Raw genomic sequence first — 20,976 nt, forward strand, 5'->3', positions numbered from 1 at the left:
TAGTACATATAATATATATAACTACATATATATAACTACATAGCCATGTAGTCACTACCTGGCTTCTTCCTACTCACTTTTCCCTTCTGAGAGGTAATCATCATCTGAGCTTCTAATACAGTATAATAATATAACTACATAGCCGTGTAGTCACTACCTGGCTTCTTCCTTAACTTTTCCCTTCTGAGAGGTAATCATCATCTGAGCTTCTAAATCTTTTTTTTTTTTTTTATTTTAAAGATTTTATTTATTTATTTGACAGAGAGAGAGATCACAAGTAGGCAGAGAGGCAGGCAGAGAGAGAGGAGGAAGCAGTCTCCCTGCAGAGCAGAGAGCCCGACGCGGGGCTCGATCCCAGGACCCTGAGATCATGACCCGAGCCGAAGGCAGCGGCCCAATCCACTGAGCCACCCAGGCGCCCCCTGAGCTTCTAATACAGTAAATTCGTTCTGCCTGTTTTGAAATTTCTGTAAAAGGAACCATACAGTCTGAGTATCTGCTTTGCCTACTATCAGCAGTCCCTCTCATGGAAGCAAATGCCACCACCCTAGATGGGGTGGGTCAAGCCATAAAAGTCTTACAGTGCCTTAGACCCCGAGAGGTACAAACTCGTCTTCAGCAGTTGGGAAACTTTGGTTGTAGAGCTCTACTTTGAACTAGAGCTCAAAGCCAGTTCTCATGTTCTCAAATCCAGCCTCGACTCCCAGCCTTCAGTCAGTTAGTTTTGCTTATCCTTTGTCACTAATATGTCTTCTTTTCTTTGGGTCTCATCCTCAAGCTCTTGATCGCATTCCGGAAGATTCTGACAATAATTCACCCACAGCTTATTAGCATACCTCCCAGTCGAGCTAAATGTGAATCCTCTCCTTAGCTCTGAAAATCCCAAAGCTTGTGTTTGTTGTTGTTGTTGTTGTTTTTTTTCCCAATGCCTCTTCTGTGATTTTTTACCCCGAACACCTTCATTAAGCCCCAAATTTCTTAACTTACTACACAGGAGATAGACTTTCAGATTGAGGATGCATTCTAGGCAGTAGAGGTTCTCCTAGTTCTTTGTAAAAAAGTTGGCAACCCTGTTAAGAAACAAAAGCATGCACTTTTTTGGTGTACTTGGACTCGTTAGAACTTATAAGATGTGCCATTAGCCTCTCAGGTTTTTGTGGGTTTTTTTTGTCACACTAGGATGACATGTTGCAGAGTTGAGTACCAGTGACAGGTGCCAGGGCATGTTATAACAAAGTTACTCAGCTCCAGGTTGTATGCCAAAATCACATAGTGATCTCACATTGTAAATTATTGTCACATGGTTAACATTGTCCAAAAAATTATAACTCAGTTTTTTGTATTTTATTTTTTAAGTAGGCTCTACACCCAGCATGGCGTCCAACGTGGGGCTCGAACTCATGACTCTGAGATCAAAACCTGAGCTGAGATCATGAGTCAGATGCTTAACTGCCTGAGCCACCCAAGAGTCCCATCAGGTTTTTTTTTTTTAAGCCAAGAATTGGGAACCACTAAAATGATTATCCAGTCATTAAAGTTGACTACTTTTTCACACTGAGACTAATTAAATGGTTAATTATACTTGTTCACCTAAAAGACACACCCTCTTTGTGAAGCTAAAATTACACAGGATTGGTGTGACAGAAGGGAACCCACATAAAATTGAAAATTGGACATTTTGGGATTTTTTTTCTTTTGGCCATGAACAAAAACATACTCATGCCAAATTTTGTCTTTCTAGACCCCCTCAAGATGTTTTAAAAAGACATGACAGACTAAGAAGGACGCTTGAGAGTTGGATTTATAGATAAACAAGTAATTGCATTTTGTGATTTGTGAAATGATTATGATTGTCTATTTTACAGAATTGAAAGTGTATGTCAACATCTGTGAAGGGGGAATTAACCCTAATGAAGTGAAGTTCAAGGCATTTTGTCTTAGTGCATTTGGGGAACATTTTGTCCAACTCTAGTAAATGTTCTGCTTTTAATACTGTAGTTTATTAGCAAAAAGAAGGTAAGATATAGCTGACAAAAGATGTATTAAAGATTGTTTTTAAGTGCATCATGTACAGTAGAATTCACAGGATGCATCTGTTCATCGAAGTCAAATAAGCTCAAGAGTCTGGACAAGTAGTAAAGAAAAAGGTCTTTCTTAGGAGTCTACTATTTTCAAAATGTTGAGAAACTTAAGTATGTAAGAAAGTCAAAACAATGTAATCCAACATACATCCCTTGTATTTGAAAAGAAAATATTAAAATATTTAGGAGCTTTTTACCTCTTTTTCCTTGAAATTTTACAGAATACGTAACTGTAGTAGAGACCAGGACAAGGGTGAAAGAGAGCATTCATCTAGTTCTTTCTCCCTCTTGAGAATGGTGAAAATGCAACGTGCTGACTGTTTAGCTGGTGATTGTTTCCCGTTGTATTTTTATATATCTTGAATATTCTGTCTCCAATAGAGAGAAGGCATAGATCCTTGCCATGAATTTGACACTTGGAGAAATAATTTGCCCTAGTCTTTAATATTTTTTACTGCCTCTCATTTTGCTTTTCGTTGCCAGGAGTCTTTCTCTGCATTTCTGATATCACACTTCACCCTTCACCTACCCTGTTTTTCCCCCCGAGCGTCCCTTATTTCACTGAAAGACTGGAGCCAGGCTGCATGCACCGTGTCCACTATACGCAGGTGCACCAGAGAGTTCCTTTTGAGCCACTGGCTCATCCACATGGGGCTCCTCCCTTCCTTGCCAAGCCTCTGTTTTCCCTGTTGGCCCTCAGAGTAGAGTCATTTATGCTTTTTCTCACCCCATCTTCCCCTCCCTGCGAAGGGAATGCCCTTGGGTTTCTTTCCCACAAATCCCATAGGCCCTACCTTCCTCCGCTTATTACTGAAGGCAAATTTAACCAGATTATTTTAAACTAAAAACTTCTCATACACTTTCCAAGTTAATTACATTGGCTTTCCAGAAAACGTAACTGTATTCACTCTTAGACTAAAGGAAGCTTCCCTCACCTTGCTGAATACATGATTTCTTTTGAGAAAAGGCAGGCCTCATCCCTTAGTAAACCACAAAGGTCGTGATTATAACCTGCTTAAATCAGCAGGATTATGTAACTGCCAGGGGGCAGTTGGTTTTCACTAAATTCAAGATGTGGATGGGATCCTATTTTTCTGTTCATGTCTTATGAGTCTAAATGTACCTTATATGGACCTCCCAAAAGTGGTTTTCTCTGGCACTGAAGCTGGTATTTGAAATGAGCTCTTTAAGTTAGCAATGCAGATGCTGGGGTCTCCTTTTCAGATCTCTCACTGTGTCTTTTCGTGATCATGGTATCTCCCCTGCCAGGTAAGTTCACTGTGTCTTTTCAACAATTCACTCACTATCTCTTTGGGGTAAGGAGTTAACCAGATGGACCATTCATCACTCATGTTAAGACCTCATTTTATGGAAAATTTTCCCTGGATAACCACATCCAGGGCCTGGATATTCCTTTCTAACATTTTTGTATATGATTTACATACTTTTCAATACTAGTATTAATTGTTCTGGAATCATATACTATGAGGCTCTCCTGCTAGTTTCTATTGGTTTAGGATTGGCAAATACTCTTGATGAATTGACCATTTGTCATTATAAAGTGATCTTCTTTGCCCCTGGTAAAATATTTACTCTGAAATCACACTGTCTAATATTAATACAGCCAATCTTTTCATTAGTGCTAGGATGTTATATCTTTTTTGTTGTCCCATCAGTTCTTCTCTTTTTCCTCCTTTTTATTTCATATCTTCCATGTCCCTATTTAACTTTAGAACCCATGAAATAGAATAACTTTTAATATCCTTACCTGCTAATTTTACATCTGCCATTGCTCAGTTATGATGGGCTATTTTTTCCTTCCTTATGGATTGAATTTTCCTGCTGCTTACCATAGTGGTCATTTTTTAAATTTTATTGGATTCAGACATGAATTTTAACTTGTTGGGTACTAGATATTTTGGTATCCCTGTAAATATCCTTGAGTTTCATTCTGAAACATGATTAAGTAACTTAGAAACAGTTTGATTTTTAGAGTCTTATTTTTACGATTTGTTGGGTGGGACTGGAGCAGTGCTCGTACTAGGGCTAATTTTTGCTCCACTAGGCAAGACCCTTCTGAGTTCCCTCCCCTGGGCCCTGTGATTTATGAGGTTTCGTAGTCTGGCTGCTGGGAACAGGTCTTACTCCCAGCTCTGCATGAGCACAGGCACTATTACCTGGCATCTTCTCAGGTTTGTTTTCCTTGGCCCCAGGTAGTGTCCTCACACGTGTGCCAAGTAGTACTCTGCTGAGGATGAAAAGGTAGCCCTCTGCAGAGCTCCAGAACTCCAGAGCTTCATCTCTGTAACTCTGTCCTCTCTGGTATGCTGTTCTGCAGATGCCAGCTGCTTTGGTCTTTCTGTCAGCTCTGGCTCCTAGTTCAGAACATTTCCCAGGCCCTGCCTGGGTTCCCATTCCTTTGTGCTGTGGCTGGACACTTTTCTTTAGGCAGGAAGCTGAGGGGTCAGAGGGCTCGCTGTGTTTCTCATCTTTCAGGGATCACTGTCCTTAGTTGCCTGATGATTATTAGTGTCTTGAAAACTTTTGTATAGTCTGTCCATTTTTGGGTTTCAGGCATGTGGGTAAATCCTGTCTTTATTATTTCACTTTCATCAGAAGTAGAAGTCTCCAGAATCATCTCTCTGCAAAGTAAAGATCTCTTATTTTCCTTACAGTGTCTTCTAGCTCATTATTTATTATGCACAAACTCACTAAACATTTGTTGAATAAATGAGCATTTATTGGTGATCATATTACAGTATTAAGCAGCTATCACGTGTCACTGGATGAAAGCAAAATTGCCCTTTCCAGGATTAGTCCTTCATTCTTTAGTTTGGTTGATTGGAGGTGGTGTGCATCTGGTCAAAAGGCATATCCCAAAGCCCCTTGGACATTAAAGTGGCCTAATTACCTCATTTCTCTTTTGGAACAGGTAGCTTACAAACAAACAAACAAACAGTAAAATTAGCTAGGGCCTTCCACCTCTGTAGAAATGAAATAAATAAGAGCCGTCTCTGTTTCTTGTTACTATACCTTTTATATGCTCAGCAAGGCTGAAGCTATGACTAAGATAAATCTTAGCATTTGTGGTAGCAGTATCACAGCAAAAGAGATGAGGACTAGTGAAGAAAGGTCTGGCAATAAAATTGTTAACATGGTTAGCAGTATCTTACTGATTTTGTGACAATAACAAGAGTCTTGGCAAGGTTTTCCTTCCCCGCTGCCCCCCCTTGGCACAAACAGGAGTTTGGCTAGTGCCATGCATTTAAATTGCTATTGTATGAATTCTTATCTTGGTTTCTTTTATTTCCTTAGCTGTCATTGGTAGTTGTGTAAACATTACTGAACTATTTTAATATTCTTAGCAACCAGGAGTCATAACCCTGTTTTTGTTTGTTTTGTTCCATTTGAGGCGGGGGGGGGGGGGAACACGTGTCATATCATACTTGTCTGACAGATTTTTTTCTGATCTAGACATTGTTTATTTTCTTATTTTGCTTCAATATAAAGAATTGTAGTTTCAGTTTTTAAAAAAATTCTAGTTTCGGACTTTGCTATGTTAAACAAGGAAATTAAAGTCATTTAGATTGAGTGCTGTCTACTGAAGGACAAAAATGAACAGTTATTTCCTCACACATTTATGTTATTTCAAATAAATGCACATATTTAAAGTTATAAGTCAGAGCTTTTTGACCATAGTTCAAGGAGATGGAAATTAAATTAGACTAGTCCAAGGTAACTCATCCTAATCTTTTCAGAACTCTAATATACAGATTACTAGTTATTAATTTGAGTAGGTAATTATCAGAATCACCTAGGGAGCTTTTTAAAAAATAACCATGCCTAGCCTATTTCCATTCTTGAGTTTAAGAACCACTAACAAAGATGCCTGGGACTATATAGTTTTCAGTCTTCTTGGTTTGTTAGTTTGTTTTGGAAAACTCCATCTCTGTCTCTGTCACACGCACATATGCAAGAAATCCCAAGAGAAATATAAGAATATTAAGAATAAGAATATAGAAATAAAGAATTAATGTGTATCTATTATGTTTGTTATATACCAGTCCCTTTATATATGTTAAGTCATTTTACCAGAATGAGATGGAGATTTCTTTGAAGAAATAATCCGTGTTTTCAGAAAACACAAAAGAATCGAGGTGACCATACTAAAGTATGATACTAGTAAGCTTAATAGTTTTATGTAAAAGCAATACCAAATTTGTGGTGCATTTCCTTACTGTCTGCAAAAACACCCCCATACAAAACACCTCTGCATCTGGGGCGCCTGGGTGGCTCAGTGGGTTAAGCTGCTGCCTTTGGCTCAGGTCATGATCTCAGGGTCCTGGGATCGAGTCCCGCATCGGGCTCTCTGCTCGGCAGCGAGCCTGCTTCCCTCTCTCTCTCTCTGCCTGCCTCTCTGTCTGCTTGTGATCTCTCTGTCAAATAAATAAATAAAATCTTAAAAAAAAAAAAAAAAAAAACCTCTGCATCTAACAGAAGCCTAATATTTCACTCATCCTGCAAGATATTGAGGGCACAAATCAAACTAACCATTATAAAGGTCTATTATATTTGTTGATGTCTCATAGTCATTAAGATTTTTAGCTTAAATCTAACTGATAAAAGATTTAATTAGGTCACATGTTTAGCAAGGCATTTTCTGTTATATGGAATCATTCTAGCATTTTGCTAATGATGTATTTCTCAGAAAACAGCTGATTTTGGTTAAGAAGCCCAAACCTGCTGTCTCACTTAATATATCCTAGAACATTATCTTTTTTCTTTACATTTTAGGGGGTGCATATAAATTCACTTGGGAAGACAGAAAACCTATATTTTATATGTCAGCCCCTTTGTGGTTTTTTGAAATCTTTATTAAGATGCAGTCCACACCATAATACTACCCATTTGGAATATATAATTTAATGGTTTTTAGTATATTGTAGAGTTGTGCAGCTATCACCACAGTCTTCAGGTTAGAACATCTTCATCACCCAAAAACAAATCATGTACCTACCCATTAGCAGTCAGTCTCACTCACTCACTAGCAGTCAATTCCTCACTCTATTCCTAGCCCTAGAAAACCACTGACTACTTTCTGTCTCTTTAAATTTGCCTGTCTGGACATTTTGTATAAATAGAATCATGCAATCTGTATTTATGATGAGCTTCTTTCATTTAGCAAAATATTTTGGGGTTTCACCCCTGTTGTGGCATGTATCAGTGCTTCATTTCTTTTTATGGCTGAATCATATGTCATTGTATGAATAAATGTCATCAGTTGATGGACATTTGGATTGTTTCACTTTTTAGCTATTATGGATAATGCTGCTGTGAATATTTGTGTACAAGTTGTTGTGTAGACACATGTTTTCATTTCTCTTAGGTGTATGCTTAGGAATAGAATTACTGGGTCATATGTTAACTATGTTTAACAATTTGAAGAGCTGCCAAACTGTTCTAAAGTGGCTGCACTATTTTATATTCCCACCAGCAATATGTTACGGTTCCAGTTTCTCCACATCCTCGTCACTTGTGTGTCCTTTTGATTGTAGTCATACTAGTAGGTGTGAAGTGATAATGTGTTGTGGTTTTGATTTGCATTTCCCCAATGACTAATGATATTGAACATTTTTTTTTTCATGTGCTGTTAGACATCTGTATACCTTCTTTGGAGAAATGTCTGCTCAAATCTTTTGCTCATTTTGAAATTAGGTTTTTAAAAATTATTTTGCTAGGTCCTTTGAGGACAGGGAAACAAAAGCAAAAATAAAGTATTGGGACTACATCAAAAAAGCTTCTGCACAACAAAGGAACAACATAATTAAAAGGCAACCTACTGAATGGGAGAAGATATTTGCAAATGATCTGATGAAGGGTATCCAAAGTATAGAAAGAACTCACACATCTGAATACCCCAAAACCAAACACTTAATTAGAAAATGGGCAGAAGACATGAACAGACATTTCTCCAAAAAAGACGTATAGATGGCCAACAGACACATGAAAACATGCTCAACATCACTCATCATCAGGGAAATGCGAATTAAAACTACAGTTTTATCACCTCATACCTGTCAGAATGGCTAAAATCAAAAACACAAGAATCAAGTGTTGGCAAGGATGTGGAGAAAAAGGAACTGTCTTGCACTGTTGGTGGGAATGCATACTGGTACAGCATTATGAGTATGAGTGTGAGGGTTCCTCAGAAAGTTAAAAACAGAACTACCCTATGATCTAGCAATCACACTACAAGTTATTTACCCAAAGAATACAAAAACACGAATTCAAAGGAATATATCCACACTTACGTTTATAGCAGCATTATATACAATAGCCCAAGTGTCCATCAGTAGAAGAATGGATAAAGCAGATCTCTCTCTCTCTCTCTCTCTCTCACACATACACACACACACACACACACACAAATACTACTAACCATAAAAAAGAATGATATTTTGCCATTTGCAATGACTTGGATGGAGTTACAGAGTATAATGCTAAGTGAAATAAGTCAGTCAAAGATGAATACCGTATGGTATCACTCATATATGGAATTTAAGAAACAGAACAGTTGAACAAAGAGGAAAAAAACAGACAAACCACAAAAAAGATTCTTAACTACAGAGAACAGACTAATTAATGGTTACCAGAAGGGAGGGGCATGGGTGAAATAGGTGATAAGGATTAAGTAATACACTTGTTATGATGAGCACTGAGTGATTAAAATAAAACCTTAAAAAAATTCCTGACGTTTTACATCAGTCATTGACTTAATATTGATGAGCTTTCTTTATATGTTCTGGATACAAGTTCCCTATCAGGTACATGATTTGAAAAACATTTTTTACCATTCTGTAGCTTTTCTTTTTTCTTTTTTTAATTTTTTTCTTTTTTTTAAATTAATTTTTTAAAAAAGATTTTATTTATTTATTTGATAGACAGAGATCACAAGTAGGCAGAGAGGCAGGCAGAGGGCGGGAGGAGCAGGCTCCCCACTGAGCAGAGAGCCCGATGCGGGACTTGATCCCAGGACCCTGAGATCATGACCTGAGCTGAAGGCAGAGGCTTAACCCACTGAGCCACCCAGGTGCCCCTTCTCTTCACTTTCTTGGTGGCATCGTTTGCCCCCCAAAAGTTGTAAATTTTGGTATAGTTCAATTTCTTATTTATTTATTTATTTATTTATTTATTTATGTCATTTGTGCTTATGATATCATATCCAAAACCTTTGCCTAACACAGGGTCATGGAGATTTACTCTTACAGCTTTTCCTTAGAGTATTATAGTTTCAGTTTTTAAATCTAGGTCTATAATCGATTTTGAATTAATATTTCTGTATGGTAAGAGGTAGGGGATTGACTTCATTCTTTTTCATATAGCTATGCAGTTCTCCTAGCACCATTTGTTGAAAAGACAATTCTTTCTCCATTGAATTGTCTTGGTACCCTTGTAGACATTCAATTGACCATAAACATAAAGGGTTTATTTCTGGACTCTCAATTCTATTCCATCAATCCAGATGTCTTTCCTTATGCAGCATAATACTATCTTGATTACAGTAGCTTTGTATTAAGTTTTGAAATTGGAAACTGTAAGTCCAGTTTGTTCTTCTTTTTCAAGATCATTTGGCTGTCTTGGATCCCTTGGATTTCTGTGAGTTTTAGCATTACCTTGTCACTGCCAAGAAGTCAGCTGAGATTTTGAAAGGGATTGTTTAGGTCTATAAATTAATTTGGGGGGGGGTCTCCTTAGGTACTGTTAGTTTTCTATAATTAGATTTTGTATATATGCATTAAAAGATCATTGTTACAGTGTTAGTGTTAAACTAACCATGAAGAAATATGAAGTAATTATTTTTCATATTGTTAAAATATTGTACAGACTGAATATGCAAATGTCTAAGTACAGAGAACTTATTATAAAGAGGAGTGCCAGGTGAGGTATCAAACTGTCTCAGAGCTGTGTAACTTAACAGTAAAATTCTGTATCACAGGAACATTTCCGTAAGTCCTTTGAAATTTTGTTATTTTGCTTTATTGTTTTTTATGATGAGATATGTTTTGTATTTGTAAGTATTAGCAAAAGTTTATGTATGGGAAAAATTAGATATGAATAATGCCTCTATGGAATGTAGATGAGGATAACAAAAATAAACATTTTAGATTTTTATAATGCTTTAGATTCCATTGGTCCCTAGAATAAGACATGGGCAGCTATTTGATAGCTTGTATAGTTTTGTTTAGTAAGTGAATACCATAACCTAGTGGTTCTCAACCTTGACTGCTATGCAGTAGAATCCCTAGAGAGCTTTTAAAAATCCAGCTGTCTCATATAGCACACCAGACCAATTAAATCAGAATTGTTGGGGTGGGACTTAGACATCAGAATTTTTTAAAGTCCCCCAGGTGAATCCAGTGTGCAGCCAGTCTCTAGAACTCCCACCATAGACTGTTGAAAATGCAGGTGAGACTGAGCTCAGGATAACGTAATTATCCTGAAATGACAATTAAAGGCATGAATCCTAAGCCACTTTAATTATACTGTCAACTGGGGCGCCTGGGTGGCTCAGTTGGTTGGGTGTCTGTCTTCGGCTCAGGTCATGATCCCAGGGTCCTGGGATCAAGCCCTGCATCAGGCTCCCTGCTCAGTAGGGAGCCTGCTTCTCCTCCTCTCTCTGCTGCTCCCCCTGCTTGTGCTCTGTCAAAGAAATAAAAATCTTTTAAAAAGGGGCGCCTGGGGACGCCTGGGTGGCTCAGTGGGTTAAAGCCTCTGCCTTTGGCTCAGGTCATGATCTCAGGGTCCTGGGATCGAGCCCCGCATCGGGCTCTCTGCTCAGCCGGGAGCCTGCTTCTTCCTCTCTCTGCCTGCCTCTGCCTACTTGTGATCTCTCTCTCTCTCTGTCAAATAAATAAATAAAATCTTTAAAAAAAAAAAAAAAAAAGGGCGCCTGGGTGGCTCAGTGGGTTGAGGCCTCTGCCTTCGGCTCGGGTCATGATCCCAGGGTCCTGGGATCGAGCCCCACATTGGGCTCTCTGCTCAGCAGGGAGCCTGCTTCCACCTCTCTCTCTGCCTGCCTCTCTGCCTACTTGTGATCTCTGCCTGTCAAATAAATAAATAAAATCTTTAAAAAAAAAATCCTTTAAAAAAATTATACTGTCAAACCACTGAGAAAAGTACTATGGAGTTATCAGGATGTAATGATTTGGATTTGCCTTTGGCAACCAAGAATAAAAGATTATCCAATAATCATTAGAACTGCAAAATTTGGTACGAAGATCAGTTATAGATATCCTCATATATATAGGTATATGAGGGGGAAAGTCCACTGCTAAAATAGTTAAGTTTGAAAGCTACCAGTTTATTGGAAGAAGCACTGGATTAGGAGTTTGGGAACCTGTGTTCTAATGTTCACTTTGCCCTGTAACTTTGAACCAGGGTATTTAAATTATACTTTATAAAATAATGTAGTTGAACTGGAAGTGATCACCAAATTATTTATTCAACACATTGGTTGCCTGCTGTGCACCTGGCAAGGATGTAGAGATAAGCAGAGAACAAAAACCATGCCCTTGTAAGGTTTACAGAAGACAGACAAATAAGTAGAATGTGTCTGTGTAGCTATAGCAAAATGTTCAGGGAATCAAGGAAGCACAGAGCTGTCCTGCATCCAGTTCAGTATTGGACACACTCTGTGGTTGGCATGTTCAGTAACAATTCACAGATACCTTCAGCCTTACTGGCAGAACCTGTCTCTGAAATAGAATGAAAATGCCACCCCTGCAGTTGGACATATGACCAGTTCTGATCAGAGAAACCTGAGGAGAAGTCTGCACAGTGTTCCTTATAAAGATTTCCTTATAAAAACTATGTCCCTCCTTGCCCTGACCTTGTTGCATGAGGGCTTGATACTTAGTGTTGCAAAAATCATCTTGAGACTAATGGTCTGAGAACAAAGCCTTTATGTTGATTATAACCAAAGAGAAGATTGGAAAGATCCTGGGCCTTGATTTCAACACTGAGCCACTGAACCAACCCTACAACCACCTACGTGTGGACTTACTGAGATTATAAAAATACTTATTGTTTGAAGTCTTGCTGCTTTCAAAATGGTCTGTGGGTCACTATTGGCATCATTTTGGAGATTAGTTAGATGCAGAAACTCAGATCCCATGTGAGACCTACTGAATAGAATTTGTACTTTATTAAGATCACCAGGTGAGTGAGGTGCACATTAAAGCTTGAGACGCACCAGTTTAAACCACTTTTTTTTTTTTTTTAGGTTTTATTTATTTATTTGACAGAGACAGAGAGAGCAAAAGCAGGGGGAAGTGGCAGGCAGAGGGAAAGGGAGGAGCAGGCTTCGCACTGACCAGGGAGCCAAATGTGGGGCCCGATCCCAGGACTCTGGGATCATAACCTGAGCTGAAGGCAGATGTCCAACTGACTGAGCCACCTAGGCACCCTTAAACCACTTTTAATTGAGTGTTATATTACCTGCAGTTAAAAACGTCCTTACTAATACAAATATATTGTGGATTGACCAAATGCCATTTTTAAAATAATGCTTAACCAGAAAGACTTCTAACTCAAATGTAGAAAGTTGCAAGAGACTGTCGTTCTTATGTACTAACCCAGACAAGCAGTATAAGTACATTATTACCGTTTTTAAAAACCTGTCAGAGAGCTTGAGGACACAAACCTAAATGGCTTTAGAAAGTGACAAGCCCTCCATTTGATCAGTGACATACCTCTCTCTCGGCTGTCTGAGATGTAGGGAGAAGCAGAAAACCATCATAGAAAGGAGTCAGGAGAAGTCAGCCTAACTTTTAACAAACTTCTAATGATTATGTGTGGATTAGATGACAGATTAGAAATCCAGAGAAGTGCTACAGCAGTGCTATCCACTAGAACTTTCTGCCATAGTGGAAATGTTCAGTGTCTGTGCTAACCAGTGTGGTAGCTATGTGCTAGCCAAATGTAGCTATCAAATACTTGAAATGTGCCTAGTATGACTGAGGAACTGAATTTCTAATTTTAATTAATTTAATTTAAATTTAAATAATCACATGTGGCTAGTGGCTACTATATTGGACAGTGCAGCTTTAGAGATGCTAAGATTGCACTACCCCCACTTCTTTTCCTTAGGTCTTCATTTAGTGCTAAGGATATTAGAAGAACAAAGGCAGTGAAGCAGAGCTGAGAGAAAATTCCTGAGGTATAGGTTTTCAGCTCAGAGAGATAGGAGGGCTGGGAGAAAACCCTTCCAGGCCAACCCCATGTCACAGAGTGTAGAGTAGACTAGGTGAGGGGGCCTGAGAAATCTCCGAAAGCCCAAAAATCAGGGGGTGGGACAGGAAAACAAGGGCAGCTCCCATTCAGTCAGAAAGCTGGCAGCCTGGGCTTCATACCAATAGAAATTCCTCACAGTTCGTAGTTCAAAAAAGGAGGGAGGGAGCACAGATCTCCAGAACCTCATTAGGGTTGTAATCTGAGGCTTTCCTGGAGAGAAAGTCCTGATCCTATATTCAGAATGCTTGAAGTCAGTGAGGAAGTGACTCAAACTAAAGTGACAAAGCCCAGATTCAACTCAACTGTAGAGCATATTGATTCAGCCCTGACCTACAGGACATGCCTCTAGGAAGAAATATCATTTCCTTCAGTCTCTGCTATACTTCTATACAAAAATGCCTAGCATGCAGCCAAAGATCTTAAGATACATATTCCCCATACTCAAGAAAATAAAGGTCAATATAAGACCTAGACATGACCCGGATATTGGTGTTATCAGCTGGGACTTCAAAATAACTATAACAAAAATGCCAAAGAATCTAGTGGACAAGGTACACAGCATACATAAACAGAGCAGAAATTTCAGCAGAGATGTGGAAACTATTTTCTTAATAAGAAACAAATGGAAATGCTCACCATAAAAACATAATATCAGAAATTAAGGTCCTTTAGATGGCTTAGTGGAAAATAGCTGAACAGTTTTGGCCAGATTGCTAGAAGCAGTCTGTTGTGGAAGGATTCCTTTTGGTTGCACAGGTTGAGGTATATTTTGAATAAGAAGTACACAACACTCGCTATACTACTTATAAGCCCACAGACATTCTTTTGATAGAGCACTGCATAGATTCATCATGCTACATAATCTTGCATATTTCCCTGGTAGTTTTCCTAATGGAAAAGAAATTGGCACTTCTGTGAAGGTATGCATAGACGTTTCTAGATCATTTAGTGAGACTTTTCACTTGTCTTGGGAGAGAAACCAGAGGCATTCTTGGTAACCCAGTGCCCACCATGTATGAGTATGTCTTGTTTGGTCAGCTTGTGCTGCAGTTACATCATTACCATTTTCCATTTCCTTCATGTTTTCACTCTTGCATTGAACATATGATAATAAAATACTGGTTTTCACATAATATTTTAGTTTTCTAAAAACCTGTAAGTTTCATAACAGGTAACCTTTTTAGCATCCATTGAGGCTTAGAAGAATAGTGATAAAGTTTCCAGATACCCCTTAGGACATACAGGAATTTCTTTGTAATTAGATCTTGAATTTCTGGGCTCATAAACTTGATTGTTGCCTTGGCTGCCAGTTTGTTGCTTAAGAGTAAGAAAGTGGATTCCGTTTTGTTTTTTTTAATCTCTAAAAGTTTTATAGATTTCTAAAATTTATTCCTACATTCACCGTTTAATTCAGGATTTGTTGAGTAACTCATAATTACTCCAAAAAGAGCCTATTTTTATTTTCACAAATAGAACAGTTTCTCAGTTGTTTTTTTTTTCTCCTTCATTCCAGATTGTACAGCCAGCCCTAGTATTGCCCTAGAAACTTAAAATACATATTGAAGATGAAACAACATTTTTTAAACGAATGCATTCATGTATGTTTTATTAATTTAAAAAACAATATTTGAGGTCATTGACATTGAAAATCATAAGTATAATGAAGCTAAAGCAGAAATTTTTTACATTAATAAGGAAAAAAATGCCTATATAGCCAAGATAAAGAATGCTGTTTGAGCCAGACACTCTTTTTTTTTTTATGAGCATTATTTTATTTAGCTTCACAACAGTTCCTAAGTGAAGCATCATTATGCCATTTTATAGGTAAAGATTTTCCCAAAGTGTTTTCAGACTCCTAATCTTAGAGCAGGATAGTAGATGAATTTTCTAACCCCCCACTCCCCCACCAAAATAAAAAAAAATCTGAAGATGAAACAACATTATTGTAGGTGTTTATCTTGACTTTTCCCCTCAGCTTTAAATTGTACATACTTTTCATAATTTTTGTTAAAAGAATAAATGGTAATGAGTAGTTAATAGAAATATCGGAATTAACAAACTGCTTTATTTTACAGGGAAAATATTTATCCCGAAACAGAAGCCTATGCAGACTTTCACAGAAGAAAAAATATCTCTTGATCCAGAATTAGAAGAAGCTTTGACAAGTGCTTCTGATACAGAATTGTGTGACCTTGCAGGTATCTCCTAAAACAAATGGGTGAATGAGAGGGGAGGGGAGGGGAGGGGAATGCCGGCACTTATATCATAGGATGCTTTCTTTGCCTAGTAAAGTGCTGTTAAATCAGTAGACCACATATTTGGCTTTGTGTTTTATACTATAAATCTGGCAAAGACTTTCATTTTTTAAAATGCTCTCAGTGGTGAAATTTTTATGTTAATGGAATATATTATTTGACGTCTTTTCCCATGTTACATTATTTGAAAGTCTTTGTAAAAATCTTTCACCAGTTGGTGTGCAGCTAGAAGCTGTCCCATCTAAGCATTGAAAAAGTCTCTCCAGGGTCAACTACTGTCCCATTTTACCATTAAGACCCCAAGATGAGGGCCATCTGGCTGGGTCATTCAGAAGAGCATGCAACTCTTGATCTTAGGGTCATGAGTTTGAGCCTCACCTTGGGTGATTACTAAAGATTACTAAATTATGATTACTAAATCAAGATTACTAAAAATAAATAAAATAAACTTTGGGGGAAAAAAAGGAAAACCCCAATTTGAGTAACTAGAAAGCAGACAAACAGTCCTGAACTATCCTTACCACTTTCCCTACTTTCTGAAGTGTATCTGGAACACTCCAAACCTCCCTGTTGCTGGTTTCTTACCTGGACAGGTATCTCCCTGACTTGCCTCTGCATGCACCCATTTACCAAGGTAGAAAAATATGACATGTGGGGGGATATCTTAGCACCAAGGAACCCCAGAAGCTAACATGTTTGAAAGGAAGAGTGATGGTTCTTTGGGAAGGACCCAGGAAGGGGACAATCAGTGTGTAGTGCCAGAGCAGGTGTCTGATTCCTTGGGATGCTGAGGACTATTGGAGTTGTAAATGGTGCTTTCGTCAGAGGGGAATGGGCCAGGGGCATACTGTAGCTTCTGCCACATGCGTGCAAAGGGGCATTAAAACCAAAACCCAGATTTCTCCTGTCATTTTTGAGGGATGCTACTTTAATCTTAAAGATGAGAATTCAGCTATACTTTTGGTATTCTACTCTTAGCTAAAATATGAATGTAATGAACATGAGGTTAACAAATGTAAAAATGGTGAAGTTGAAAATCTGCCTTAGATTGCATTGTTCCTAGAACCCTTGTGAGGATGGGCAGCAAAAATAGATCATCAGTGTTCTCTCTTAGCCACCAGATGGAGCTAAGTATAGATTGACATTTAGGGTTAGGCTGGCTTCAGTTGCATGTCTGAATTCATAAATGTGGGGAAATCTAAATCCAAATAAGGGGTGAAGTAATAGGGGTATTAATGAGAAAGAGGTTATAGGTGATTTTTTTAATCACATTGTCTCCTTTTTTGGCTGCAAAATAAAATGTTCAGAAAATGTTAAAATCAGAAATTTTTGGTTGTAAAATCAATTATTTATGTTTGAAACTGATGGAAATAAAAGTAACTTTCTTTTTTATATTTGTAGCTATTCTTGGGATGCACAACTTGATAACGAATGCCCAGTTATGTAATATAGTGGGAAGCAGTAATGGTGTCGACCAAGAACATTTTTCAAGTAAGTACTTAACAATCCATTGTGAATTCCAGTCCTTTGTTAAATGTATTTTGTTTTCTTCATTAACTTCAGTATATACATACCAAATGTTTTGTATATGTACCTGAAACCTGAGATTCCAGTTAGATAGTATTGATGTAGAAAACCATTGAAAATAGAATATTATTTTATTTTATTTTTAAAGATTTTATTTATTCATTTGAGAGACAGAGCATAGGCAGGGGCAGGGAAAGAGAGGAAGCAGACTCCCCACTGAGCTGGGAGACTGATGTGGGGCTCGATCCCCAGACCTGGAGATCATGAGCTGAGCCAGAGGCAGATAGATGCTTAACTAACTATCTGAGCCACCCAGGCACCCCTAAATATTTTATTCTTAATGTGTCAACAGATGTAATTGGAACTGCTCTCACCTCACCAAATAATACTAATAGTAAGTACTATAAAAACTAATCAAACTTGGCTTTTGTTGACATTTTTATTTTCAGTGTTACTGATTTTCAAGAAATCTACAACAATATTGACCAAAAAAACTACGTTATAAATCATATTCAGGAGAAATCACAGAACTACTCAACCCCTAAACCTTTTAATTTGATACTAATACTAAATAGCCTAAGGCCAGGCTTTTTTTAAAAAAAATTCATTTATAGGGTGCTTTAAAAGGACCAAAGTAATACATATTTTTGTAACACATTTGAACAATACCCAAGTAAATGAGATAAGAAGTGAAAGTGTCTCTGTTCATTGCCATCGTGCTTCTGCTCCCCCTACCCCCTAACCTGTTAACGATTTGGTGTATGTCCTTCTAGACTTACACTGTGTTCATACAAACTTATATATATGTATATACATATATATATATGCACATTATATATACATATATCTATAATACATATTACATATAGCCTTTTGTTTTTTATAAAAATGGGATCATACTGCAGCTATTTCTATTAACTTAATTTTTCAATAATAATTACTTTTTTTTTTTAAGATTTTATTTATTTATTTGACAGAGATCACAAGTAGGCAGAGAGGCAGGCAGAGAGAGAGGAGGAAACAGACTCTCCGTGGAGCAGAGAGCCCGATGCAGGGCTCGATCCCAGGACCCTGGGATCATGACCTGAGCCGAAGGCAGAGGCTTTTAACCATTGAGCCACCCAGGCGCCCCAATAATATTACTTTTGACCCTTAAACAACACAAATCTGAAATGTGTGGATCCACTTATATATGGATTCTTTTTGATAATTACAGTATAGAACTGTAAATATATTTTCCTTATGCTTTTCTTTTTTATTAAGTGTAGTTGACATATAATGTTATATTAGTTTCAGGTGTACAGCATACTGGTAGAACAATTCTGTACATTACTCAGTTCTCACCACAATAAATGTAGTCATCATCTGTAACCATACAATATTATCATGTTGTTATAATATTGACTATATTCCCTATGCTCTACTTTTCATCTCTGTGCCTTATTTATTTTATAACTGAAAGTTTGTGCCTCTTAATTTCCTTTATTTCACCTGTCCCCACACTGCTTTGCCCTCTGCTAACCACGACTTTGTTTTCTGTATTTAAGAGCCTGGTCATGTTTGTTTATTGTTCTGTTATTTAGATTTACTTATTAGTGAAATGATACAGTATTTGTCTTTCTCTGTCTGATTTATTTCACTTAGCATAATGTCCTCCCATGTTCATCCATGTTTACTACAAATGGAAAGATCTCATTCTTTTTTTATGGCTGAGTAATATTCCATAATATTCCATATATACACACACACACACACACACACACACACACCATGTTTTTTTTAATCCATTCTTCTATGGATGGACACTTAGGTTGCTTCCATATCTTGGCTATTGTACATAATGCTGCATTAACACAGGGGTGCGTGTATCCCTTTGAATTAGCGCTTTTGTATTCTTTGGGTAAATACTCAGTAGTGCAATTGCTAGATCATGTGTTAGTTCTATCTTTAACTTTCTGAGGAACCCCCACACTATTTTCCACTGTGGCTGCCCCAGTTTGCATTCCCACCAACAGTGCAAGAGGAAGGTTCCTTTTTCTCCACATCCTCGTTAACACTTGTGTTTTTTATTTTAGCCATTCTGACAGGTGTGAGGTATAGTTTTGATTTGCATTTCCCTGATAATGAGTACTGATGAGCATGTTTTCATGTTATTTAACTTCCATGTATTTGTGGTCTTGCCAGATTTTTTTCTTGTGGTTGACTTCTAGTTTCATAGCATTGTGGTCAGAAAAGATGCATGGTATGACTTCGATCTTTTTGGATTTTTTGAGGCTTGTTTTGTGGCCTAATATGGGATCTGTTCTGGAGAATGTTCTGTGTGCACTTAAAAGAATGTGTATTCTGCTGTTTTAGGATGGAATGTTCCACATATATCTGTTAAGTCTATCTGGTCCAGTGTGTCATTCAAATTCATTGTTTCCTTGTGGATTTTCTGTTTAGATGATCTGTCCATTGATGTAAGTAGGGTGTAAAAGTTCCCTGCTATAATTGTATTATTATTGATTAGTTCATGTTTGTTAATGACTTTTATGTATATGGGTGCAGAAATATTTACTCTTGTCATATCTTCTTGTTGGGCTGTTCCCTTTATGATTATTTAATATCCTTCTTTGTCTCTTGTTAAGTCTTTGTTTAAAAAGTCTATTTTGTTCAGTATAAGTACTGCTACTCCCAAATTCTTTTTGACATCTGTTTGCATGATAAGTGTTTATCCTCTCACTTTCAGTCTACAGGTGTCTTTAAGTCTAAAATGGGTCTCTTCCAAGGAGCATATAGATGAATCTTGTTTTTTTACCCATTCTTTAACTGTCTTTTGATTGGAGCATTCAGTTCATTTGCATTCAAAGTAATTATTGGATAGATATGCATTTATTGCCATTTTATTACTTATTTTGTGATTCTTTCTGAAGATTTTTCCTCTGATCATTTCTTGTCTCTCATAGTTTGCTGGTTTTCTTTAGTGATATATTTGGAATTTTCTCTTTATTTTTTGTATATCCATTAGGGGTTTTTGATTTGTGATTATTATTAGGTATATAACATCTGCATATAGTCTATATTCAGTTGATGGTTGTTTAAGTTTGAACCCATTCTTTACTCCTCTCCTCCCCACCTTTTAGGTATATGGTGTCATGTTTTACATCCTTTTATTTTGTGGGTTCCTTGACTGATTTTTTTTTTTTTACAGAAATAATTCATTTTAACTGCTTTTTATGTTTCCTACTTTCATACTTTCATTTTTCGTCTTTCCACTCAAAGAGTCCCCTTTAATAGTTCTTGCAGGACAAGTTTAATAGTAATGAACTCCTTTAGTTTATGTTTGGGAAACTTTATCTTTCCTGTTCTGGGTGTTAGTCTTTCTGGGATAGAATATTCTTGGCTGTACGTTTTCCCCATTCAGCACTTTGAATATATCATGCCACTCTCCTCTGGCTTGAAGAGTTTCTGCTGAAAAATCCCAGTAGCCTTATGGGGTTTCCTTTGTATTGTAACTGTCTTTTCTCTTGCTGTTTTTAATATATTTTCTTTATCACTATATTACTGTATTACTAATTAGTATATATCACTATATATTTTAATTACAATATGTGGTAGGGTGGACCTTCTTTGGTGATTTTGTTGGGGGCTCTCTTTGCCTCCTGGATCTGGGTTTCTGTTTCCTTCCCTGATGAGGGAAGTTTTCAGCTATTATTTCTTCAGATAAATTCTCTGCCCCCTTTTCTCTCTTCTACTTCTGGGAACCCTATGATATGAAGGTTATGTTTGATGGAGTCACTGAGTTCCTTATTTTTGTTTTGCATAATTCTTTTTTCTCTCTA

The 20,976-nt window shown here is 37.4% G+C and overlaps 1 protein-coding gene across 2 annotated transcripts in view; it reads left to right on the forward strand.

The window, feature by feature from the left end:
• The window catches only part of TMOD3 (tropomodulin 3), an 80,457-nt gene that overhangs the window by 43,600 nt on the left and 15,881 nt on the right, over window positions 1-20,976 (forward strand). The window contains exons 4-5 of one of the 2 annotated variants that reach the window (XM_046009140.1): window positions 15,449-15,571; window positions 17,030-17,119. In XM_046009140.1, coding sequence (XP_045865096.1) covers window positions 15,449-15,571; window positions 17,030-17,119 — 213 coding nt within the window. Of the gene's footprint in view, window positions 1-15,446; window positions 15,572-17,029; window positions 17,120-20,976 lie in introns of both variants that reach the window. The other variant, XM_046009141.1, reaches the window with a different exon arrangement.

This window comes from Meles meles, chromosome 6 (assembly GCF_922984935.1).
Source record: "Meles meles chromosome 6, mMelMel3.1 paternal haplotype, whole genome shotgun sequence".
Classification (NCBI taxonomy): Eukaryota; Metazoa; Chordata; class Mammalia; order Carnivora; family Mustelidae; genus Meles; species Meles meles.